The 10,486-nt window shown below is 48.0% G+C and overlaps 1 protein-coding gene across 1 annotated transcript; it reads left to right on the top strand.

The window, feature by feature from the left end:
- Nucleotides 1-385: 385 nt before the first annotated feature.
- Nucleotides 386-1,068, top strand: LOC114623977 (proteasome subunit beta type-3). The gene has a single exon (XM_028770737.1). It carries the CDS (start codon nt 445-447, stop codon nt 1,060-1,062), a length of 618 nt encoding a protein of 205 aa, XP_028626570.1. The 5' UTR covers nt 386-444; the 3' UTR covers nt 1,063-1,068.
- The last annotated feature ends 9,418 nt before the right edge of the window (nt 1,069-10,486 follow it).

Genomic DNA, 10,486 nt, shown 5'->3' with positions numbered 1-10,486 from the left:
ACAAGATAATAGCCTGCTCGACAAACTTGTATCTGCATGATGAACAGCCAGCCGCCCAGCAGAAGATATCATGTTCATGGCAGAGTCAGACCTGCGTGACCAGCTCTAGCGTCAATCAAAACAAACTAGCTTCTAGCACAGCACAGGCTCCAGGAAACCAAATGATATTTTTTTTACCAAAAGTAGGGCATATAGAGATGACATAGGGAGCTAACCAGATTTATATTATATTGCCATCAAATTCATTTGAAAATATCACCAATGGAAAACTCCTGAATGAAAACTGCCCCAAGTACCTGTTTTCATCTACTCAGGTGATCTGTGATAGTTTTTTTCTCTCTGACTTCTACTATTACAATAAAACAAAACAAACAGGGCCCTGAGAAAGCCAGAGCCGGTTTGCAGGCAACTCAGTAGTGGTCGTGCTCCCAATACATCGCAATCATGTCTATTATGTCCTATAATGGAGGGGCCGTCATGGCCATGAAAGGAAAGAACTGTGTGGCCATCGCTGCAGACAGGCGTTTCGGGATCCAGGCCCAGATGGTGACCACGGACTTCCAGAAGATCTTTCCCATGGGTGACAGGCTCTACATAGGCCTGGCCGGCCTGGCCACTGACGTCCAGACAGTTGCCCAGCGTCTCAAGTTCCGACTGAACCTGTATGAGCTGAAGGAAGGTCGGCAGATCAAGCCTTACACCCTCATGAGCATGGTGGCCAACCTCTTGTATGAGAAACGGTTTGGTCCCTACTACACAGAGCCTGTCATTGCTGGCCTGGACCCGAAGACCTTTAAGCCCTTCATTTGCTCTCTGGACCTCATTGGCTGTCCCATGGTGACGGACGACTTTGTAGTCAGTGGTACCTGCTCCGAACAGATGTACGGGATGTGTGAGTCTCTCTGGGAGCCCAACATGGATCCAGAGCACCTGTTTGAAACCATTTCCCAGGCCATGCTGAACGCTGTGGACCGGGATGCCGTCTCAGGCATGGGCATTGTTGTCCACATCATTGAGAAAGACAAGATCACTACCAGAACGCTGAAGGCCCGGATGGACTAACCTGTGCTCTAGACGGACTAACCTGTGCTCTGGTCCCATCTCCCTTTTGTTGTTTTTCTTTTTAATAAAATTGCCTTTCTTTCAAAACAAACAAACAAACAAACAAACTCAAAACAAACAAACAGACAAAACACACAAACACCAAGTACCCAGGGTAGCAAGATGGCTAAATGGTTAAAGGTGCCTGCTGCCAAGCCTGATGGTTTGAGTTTGATTCCCAGGACCCACATGATGGAACTGGAGAACTGACTCCTGCAAGTTGTCCTCTGACCTCTGCATGCATGCACGTGATCCTCCCCAGTAAGTAAGTAAATAAATAAATAAATAAATAAATATAAAACAAACCAGTGTCCTGACTTAGTGTCCTTCTTGATTCTTTTCAACGTTTCCCAGGACACTCTTCTTAGTTTCGAGGTGAGTTTCCCATGGGTCCTCCTGACAGCTGGGAGTCACTTGGGCAGAATGCTGTGCGGACTGCAGCGTCGGGCAGAACAGGTTCAGAGCCCTACTCTGCCGTGACCTTGCTCCCTTTGGGTCTTGATTTCCACCTTTACAAACGGAAGTATTCTCAGGCTTCTGAGGGCTGGGAGGATGGCTCCATTAGTAAAGGGCTTGCTTTATAAGAACAAGAAACTGAGTTTGATTCGCATAACTTTTTTTTAAAAGTCAACCAAGGTCATTCATGCTTTTAATCCTAACAGTGGGGAACTGGAGACAGGTGGATTCCCAGAGCTATCTGGCCACAGAGCCTGTCTAAGCTAAACACAATCTCTCTCTCTCTCTCTCTCTCTCTCTCTGTCTCTCATAAAGTGGATGGAACAACACCCAAGTTCGTCTTCTGAACTCACAAGCACGCTCACATATGTGCATGCATACACACACACAACACGTGCAACTGCACACACATTGCACACACATACACACAAAAGAGAATAAACACAGTGTAGGCTCGTGTTGGTTAGCTGAGAGGAGGCCTGAGAGACTTCAGTGTCAGAGCTGCAGCTGTCTGAGCTTCAGGGCTTCCAGAAGAGGCATTTCTGAGAACCTGGTATAACCACAGCTTCAGGCAAGGCTGGAGGGTCTGAAGGGAGCTTCCAGGATAGCTTTGGCTTTAGACTCATCAGAGGCAGAAGAGTTTTCAGTTCTTATAGCATCAGGTTGGAGGGGATCTGCTGAGGTCTAGCGTTGAAGTGTCCCTCCAAGAGGCCCCTACACTGAAAGCCTCCTAAAACTGATGTCATTTTGAGGGGCTGCAAGACCCTTAGGATGAGGAGGTTAGCTGGAGGAAGTAGGCCATTAGCAGATTCTTGGGAGCACATTATCTCTGGTCCCCTCCTGCCATACTGTGATGCAAAGAATTTCTTCTGCCATTTGTTCCTGCTGCCATGAAGGAGCTAAGTAGCCATGAACTAGACCTCCCTTTCCAACCATGATTGCCTCTGTCACAGAAACAGAGATGTGAAGAGTGACCAAGACAGTATTGTAGGTTGAGTTGTGTGCCCTCAGATACACTCAAGTCCCTCCTCCTGTTCTTGTGAATGTGACCCTTATGTGGCAATAGGGTGATGTGCTCATAATATGATAAGGTCATAGTGGGTGAGAGTGGGTCCTAAATCCAATGACCAGTGTCCTTGTAGGAAGAGGGGTGGAGAGGCACAGGAGGAAGGTCACGTGAAGACAGGTATGATTGAATCTGCCCAGAGTTCCTGTGCTAAAACTTAATCTCCAAGAGGTGGATAGGTCAGGTGAGAGGGGGTGGATCCCTGTTCCAGGGACGTGCTCATTTTTGCAAGACTGTTCATTATGAGAGCGAATATGAGCCAGGCGTGTTACCACATGCTTTCATAATCCCAGCACTTGGTGGAGGCTGAGGCAGGAGACCTTGCCATAGCCAAACTAGGCTATATGGAAAGACTGTCTACAAAAAAATAACAAGGCAGGGTGTCCCCCTCTTGCCTTCATACTTGCTTGTCTTCTGGCTTTGGCCATGAGATGAAATAGGATGAGCCCTTTGTCAAAGGCCGGGCCCTTGACCTGGGACTTGTCAGCCTCCAGAAGTGGGTGCTGAATACAGCTCTGTTCATTGTAAATTACCCAGTGTGATGGATCGTCAACTTGACAGGATCTTGAATCACCTGGAAACAAGCCCCTAGGCCTGTCTGGAGATATTTCTATATTGGACAGCACCACCCAAGGAGGCTGGGATCATGGACTGCCTACGCAGGAGGAAAGCAAGTTTAGCCCCGGCATCCCTGTGTCCTGCCTGGAATGCCATGTGACTTCTGCCTCACACCTTCCTTGATATGATGGACAGCACCCTTGAACTGTGAACCCAACCCAATTCTTCCTTCCTTGAATTGTTTCTGTCAGTGATTTATCACAGAAACCTCGAATATTCTGTTATGACAGGAGGAAGCAGACCAAGACATGAGTGGAGGAAAGTGATGGGCTGTAAGGGGCTGGAAGGAGCGAGGGAAGCTTCTTCTTTAGGGCCTCCAGGGAGAGCAGGACACCTCTCACATGACTTTAGCCTTTGATCCCATAAGTATGAAGCCACCCAGTTTGTGATACTTGGTTTCAGCGGCCCTGAGGAATTAACCCAGTGGGTGAAGCCAGTGAGAAGACTGAGATCATGGGGTACAGGTGGAATAGAAGGAGGAAGAGAGAGATGGCTGAGACCCATCATTTCCAGCTGTGGGATGTGGTGGGCAGATCACCTGGGAAATGAGTCTCAAAGAGGAATCCTCTAGATTAGGTTGCCTGTGGGCATGCCTGTGAGGGGTTTTCTTACCGGGTTAGCTGAGATGGACAGACCAGCCCTGAATGTGGGTGGGCTGGGTCCTGGACCAAATGAAAGGCAAGAAAGCTGAATGCTGGCATGGTGATGAATCGCTCCCTGCTCCAGGCAGTGGAAGCTATACAACCAACTGCTTCAAGTCCCGGCTCCCTTGATTTTCCCACAGTGATGGGCTGTAACCTAGAATCGTGAGCTGACAGCCAACAGCCCTTCTCCCCTAAGATGCTTTTGTCCGGGTATGTTGTCTTAGCGACAGGCAGAGAAACTAAGGCAGCACTCTTGCTGGCCTAGTCTGACTTGACTGCAGTAGCAGAATATTACTTTATGAGAGACTCTGAACATGCCTGCACTGTCTAGTTTTATGTCAACTTGACGAATGCTACAGCCACTGGAGAGGAGGGAACCTCAACTGAGAAAATGCCTCTGTAGATAGGGCTGTAGGCAAGCCTTTGGGCATTTTCTTAATTAGCCATCGATGTGGGAGGGCCCAGCCCATTGTGGGTGGTGTCACTCCTGAGCTGATGGTTCTAGATTCTACACAAAAGCAGTGTGAGTAAGCCATGGGGAGCAAGCCAGTAAGCGGCACCCCTCCATGGCCTCTGCATCAGTTCCTGCCTGCAGGTTCCTGTTTTGTTTAAGTTCCTGACCTCACTTCCTTTGGTGATGAACAGGGACGTGGAAGTGTCAGCCAATTAACCCAAGTGGCTTTGGGTGGTGGCTTCATCACAGCAATCGTAACCCTAACTAGGACAATGTCTTTGTTGTGGCTCATGGGTCACTAACTTATGCTACTGTTCTCAGTAATGTTGGTTCCGTGACTTCCGATGAGAATGCAGCCTGAGCAGAATTTCAAGCCAGAAGTGATGAAAGCAAGCAGTGCATGAAATTTTCAAATATAAGCACAGATGGAACGGAGGGTCATTAAATGGCTCAGCTACCTGTGCACCAACAAAAAAAAATTTTTTAAAGAAACTTGAAGTGTCTTCCTGGTTGACTATGAGCAGAAAATGCCACCAATGTCCTTCAAGCATGTTCTCACAGGCGCGCGTCTGACTCTGAAGAAAGCCTTATCATAGTGTTTCTGTCTAAGTCTGTAGTCCTGGAGTCACACTATGGGGCCGCGGATACTGGATACTGCTGTGATGGCGGGTGAGGATCACGTGACCACACCTTTAACATTAGTTACTCTTACGTGTTCTGTCTGTCAACGATGAGCCCATGGACACTCTGAAAGTGTATACACGTGAGTCTGCAGGAGTGTGGGTGTGAAGGTGTGAGGGTCATGTGATGCGAAGGTGAGTCTGAGTGTGTGTGACTCTGTGTGAGAGTTGGATGTGTGTGAGGATGTGACAGTGTGGGTGTCTGTGTGGGTGAGAGGCTGAGTATGTGACTGAGCGTGAGCGTGAACATGTGAGTCTGCGGGTGTGAGTGTACAAGTGTGAGAGGGTAACTGAGTAGGGCAAGAGTGTGGAAATGTCAATGACTGTGTAACCACTTGTGTGTGCACATGTACTGTGTTGGCATGGGTATGCATGGGTGTGAGACTTCGAGTGTGAGCATGAGCCTGCATGAATATGTGAACTTACTATGGATGAGGGTGTGATTATGTCAATGTGATTGTGCACAACTAGATAAGCATGTGTGTTTGACTGTGACATGGATGTGTGTGTGAAATCATGTTTGTAAGTGGGTGTTACTGTTAATGTTTGTGAGTGTGTGTTAGCTTTTGTGTGAGAGTTGCACTTATAGGTGAGCATGTGTGTTAATATGAGTGTGAGAATTATATCAGCATATTCATAAGTGCTTTACATACTTGAAGATGTGAGTGTTATGAGTGTGTACATAATTGTGAGCGTTGGTGCATAAGTGTGAGTATATGACTGTGAGTGTGAATGTGTGTGCACATATAAGAATATTTGTAAGTGTGTACATGTGTGACTGCATAGCTGTGTGAGAGATTACATATGAGAGTGTTTACGTGTGACTGTGTGTGTAGAAATATGTGCATGAGTGTGTCAGTGTGCACATGACAGTGTGTGATTATGTGCCTATGTGTGATTTTGTGTGTGACCTGTGTTTGTATGTGGTGTGCAACTGTAATAGCTTGGTGTGTGCGGGTAAGCTTGACAGTGTGGACACATTGAGTGTGTGCAAGTGTGCATGAAAATGTATGCGTGCATAAGCGATCGTGCATGTGAGTGGATGTGTCTGTGTGAGCATATGCAGATGTGTTTACGTGAGCATGTGTGGCTGTGCATTTGTGTGTGTGTGTGCAAATATGAGTCTTAGAGTAAGTGTGTATGTGTGTGAGTGGATGTGAATAGGCATATGTGATTGTGTGTGTGAGCATGTGAAAATGTGACTGTGATGCGGTATGTTTGAGTGAGTGTGAGCGTGTCAGTGCGAGTGTGATACTGTGTGAGTGTCTGTGTGTTTGAGTGTAAGCATTCGAGTGTGTATGTATGAGTGTGAGTGTGTGTGTGTGTAAAAAGGGGACATCACACTGTCAACATCACACTGTCAGACCTTGGGTGAGTCCTGACTCTGCTTCCTAGCTGCTTGGCCTCTGTATGTCCTTGGAACACCTGTAAAATGGAGCTTGCATTTCTGTTCCCTGGGACATTGTGTGATGTGTGACAGAACACGTGCAATGCCTTTTAAATGCACAATTGCTTTTAGAGCAGGGCTTTGGACACAGTAAGTGCTTAATAAAAAGAGACTATTATTGGTTCTCCATGTGAAGCATGTCATAAGTCATTTTGTCTAATCCTCACAGCAACAGCACGAGAGAATGATTATATCACATTTAATAATCATAACACAATTATAATGATACCCCATAATAATCACTTATGTTGATTGCACACTCAAGAGTTTTCTCCTTTCTACTGCACCATAAGAAAACCTTATTGTTGGGTTGTTCTCGGTTTCATGTTCAAGAAAGCTAACCCCCTCTCTAGCCCCTTGGGTGTAAATCCTCATTAATCTGACCTAGTCATGCCACCCCTCTGTGGAATGACTGGTTTGGACAGCCACATGGGCCGTTCTTACCACTCTGCCCAGGTTTGCCAGGGAAAGTCCTGGTTCTAGTAGTAGTAGTTATTACCCCAGAACCCTTCAGCCCTGGGCAAATGGAACAGATGGTAGACTGCTGTGGTCAGAGTCCCTCTGTGGGGGAGACTGGGTCAGAGAGTATTGAGAGCAACTTAGAAGGAAGCTTTGCCACACTGTGGGGCAGTGGGGAAAAGAGATGGGGCTGCAGCGCGGGACACTCAGCTTGGGACAGCAGTGGCTGCAGGCTACAACACATGGCCTGTTCTCCAGGGGCTGGCCTGGAGCAGGCATTCTCCTCCAGGCCACTGTTTTCTAAGGTTCAGGAAGCAGGCCTACCTAATGTGTGGCCTGAAACATAGGGACTAGGTTGATTGTGGGAAGCAGAGTGGTGAGAGGAAGTAAGAAAATTACTTAGTAAGGTTCTTGGTGGCTAACGGCTGTGATGGTTAATGTCAATTTCATTTTGACTGAATCTAGACTCATCTGGGAAATGTCTGGAGGTGGGGATTATCTTGATTACTATGTTAATTGAGGTGGGAAGAATGTCCATTGTGGGTGGCATCATTCCCTAGGTATGCTGATGCCATCCTTAGTCAGGTGGGCTTGGGTGTTATAGGAAGGGGAGCCAGGAAGCCAGCCAGTATGGAGGTAGGGGAGGGTGTGGGCAGTGTTTCTCTGTGGTTTCTGCTTCAAGCTCCTGCCTTGAGTTCCTCTGGCCTTGGCGTCCCTTGATGCCGGGCAGTAACCTGTAAGCCAAATAAACCCCTTCCTCCCAAAGTTGCTTTTGTCAGAGTGTTCTATCAGAGCAACAGGAAGCAAACTAGAACACTCCTAAATCCTGCTCTTCTATATTCCTCTCTTCTTTATTTTCAGCCTGTGTGCCAAATGTGGCTTTTGCTTCATGACAGCCATGCCCCAAATAGTAGCTTTTAAGTCGAAACCACTTATTTAGTTCACATTTAGGTTGGCAATTTGGGCTCAGAAATTAACGTCATTCTTGAAGACATAAAAGACATGGGGTGGTAGTCCCCATTCTGCCCACTGTGTAGCCTCCTGTAGTCATGTCTACAAAGCCCTTAGGACATGTTAGCTTAAGTGTTGTGCTGACCTGGATGAAGTGTCTTGGTTGACTACATCAGTCCAGCATCTCCCATTTACCTTCAACTCTGTCAACGTATTCTTTCAGTACCATTAGTGAGGAGAATAGGGAAGTGTCGACAGGTAAATGAGAAGAATAGTCACATTCATTGCCTGTTGTGTGCCCCAAGGCCATAGCATCCTTTGTCATCTATTTGGATACAACATTCCAACACCTTGGTGGCTTTTATTTTCTGTGAAAGGCACTCTAGTCCACCACAGTGACATCATGCATTTGGGAAAACAGGAACACGTTGTCATGTTGGATTTCCTAATAAAACACACACGTGGTGAGAGGAAGGAGGTAAATCCTACAGAGTCATATTTCTGTCTAGAAGATTTTAGGGAGTCTGGGGCAAGGACTTGCTGTGATAGCCCTTCTGAGGTACAAGTTATTGTACCTTATTGTTAAGTGAGAAACCCGTGTCAGGTGTTTGGATTTCAGAGGCAACACAAGTCACATGGAGAAGTCTATTCTTGTATTCCTACCAAGTGGTCAGAAGCCTGATAACTTCAAGTAGGGGAAAGAGGTTCTGCGTCAGGACCAGGTTGTAGGGTAAAAAGCTCTGCCCACTGCTTCAGTGTTAGAGGTATCCATGGAGATAGGGATACAGATGGTCTCTGAACAGCATTGATAGGAGATACACAGCATACACCTCTAGCTAGGCCTTGCCTTCTGCATCCAAGAACTATGCATTCCAAATGAAGCTTCTGCCAGGAGTACTGGCACATACCTCTAGTCCTGGCATTCTTGGGGCAGAGGTAGGCAGAGGTCTGTGAGTTCTAGGCCAACCTGGTCTACATAGTAAGCTCCAGGATAGCCAAGGGCTATGTAGTGAAACCCTGTTGCAGCAGCAGCAGCAGCAGCAGCAGCAGCAGCAGCAGCAGCAGCTTCTGATATACTGCTGAGCCCTCACAGAGACCGTAGGGCAGACATAAAGTAATTATGAAATTGCAGCTGTCTCTCAGGAGCAGGGTATTACTAAAGCTGTCAAGTCATGATAGGGTCTGGAGTGTACTGTAGCAAGCCATCGCATTACGGAAATGGCACATTTAGGACGGGGCAGAAATGAATCACACAGCAGGGGGGGTCAGAATCCCTCCCCCACAGCCCACACAGCCCCTGGGGCTTCCTCTAACCAGAAAATAGAGGCAGAGATCACTCAGGCCTGAGTCTCGAGTGCACCTGCACCGGTAGGTTGAAGTGAGAGGAAAGCAGGCTGTGGCTCCATTGTAGCCCCAGGCAGGATGGGCAGGAAGTCCTCTGAGGGAACAAACAGCAGCAAGCATGGTTGTGAGCCTTTCTCGTGTGTGTGTGTGTGTGTGTGTGTGTGTGTGTGTGTGTGTGTGTGTGTGTCTGTGCTTGAGCATGTGTGGGAAGGCCAGAGGATACTCTTGGGTGTCATCTTCAGAGATGCCATCCAGCTGCTTTGAAACAGGGTCTCTTATTGGCCCGGAGCTCACCAAGTAGGCTCCACCGACTAGCCAGTGAGCCCCAGAGACCTTCCTGGCATTACAAATACCATGTGTTCTGCCTGTTTATGTGGCTCAAACTCAGGTGCTCATGCTTACACGTACATTACTGATTGAGCTATCTCTCCAGGCCCGGTTGGGAGCCTTTGACGTGGGTGAAAGGTGACTTAAGGCAGACACGGGTGCTCCATGCCTTGCAGTGAGGAGTCACTGGACCTGGAAGCAAATCTGGATAGACCCATGGGAGTAGGTGCTGAGTCTGAGGACATCGGTACCTCACATTGACATTTACTGGTGAAAATGAAGGGATTTCTCTGGGGATATCAGGCAGCCCTTGCTCTCAGCTTCTCTAGCAATGGACTCACAGAGGGAGAGGTCACCATGGCTTCTGTGAGCCTCTTCACTGGCTAACAGCATGGTTCTCTAATTCACCAAAGCGGGTGTTGGTGCTATCTCTGCTGACACTCCAGTGTTCGGACAACAGAGCTCCAGTGCAGCCACACTCCTGGAGAAGAAACGAGCTAACTGTATCCGGCTCCTAACTGGGCAGAGCGAGGGTCTTCCTCACAGTAGTGAAGTCGCTATGCAGGCTTGCCTGCCTTGCCTGCAGGACCTCTGCCAGTGCCCATAGAGAGCTCCTCTACAAGGTGACCCAGGAAGGTTCCACCCATCTGAGAGAGAGTCAGCGTGGATGACCTACTGAGGCCCCTAGCAGAGGCCCAGAAAGGGCAAAGCAGTGGAACACGCAGGTCTTTCAGGGGTAAAGAAGGAACAGCTAGACCAGCTGAGCTGTTGCCTGGAAGTAAAGGCAGCTCCAGGTGGGTGGTGGCTTAGGGGGGGGTAATGGCACTGATGAAAGAAATGGAAATTCAAAGTTCATCGAGATTAGTTCTGGCTAGATGTAGCCAATCTGTCTGGTATGTCAAGTCCCTGGGTTCCATCCAAGTGGAGTGGAGGGGGGGG

Source organism: Grammomys surdaster, unplaced genomic scaffold, assembly GCF_004785775.1.
Source record: "Grammomys surdaster isolate TR1022 unplaced genomic scaffold, NIH_TR_1.0 203, whole genome shotgun sequence".
NCBI lineage: Eukaryota > Metazoa > Chordata > Mammalia > Rodentia > Muridae > Grammomys > Grammomys surdaster.
This window is presented reverse-complemented; position numbering and strand designations above follow the sequence as displayed.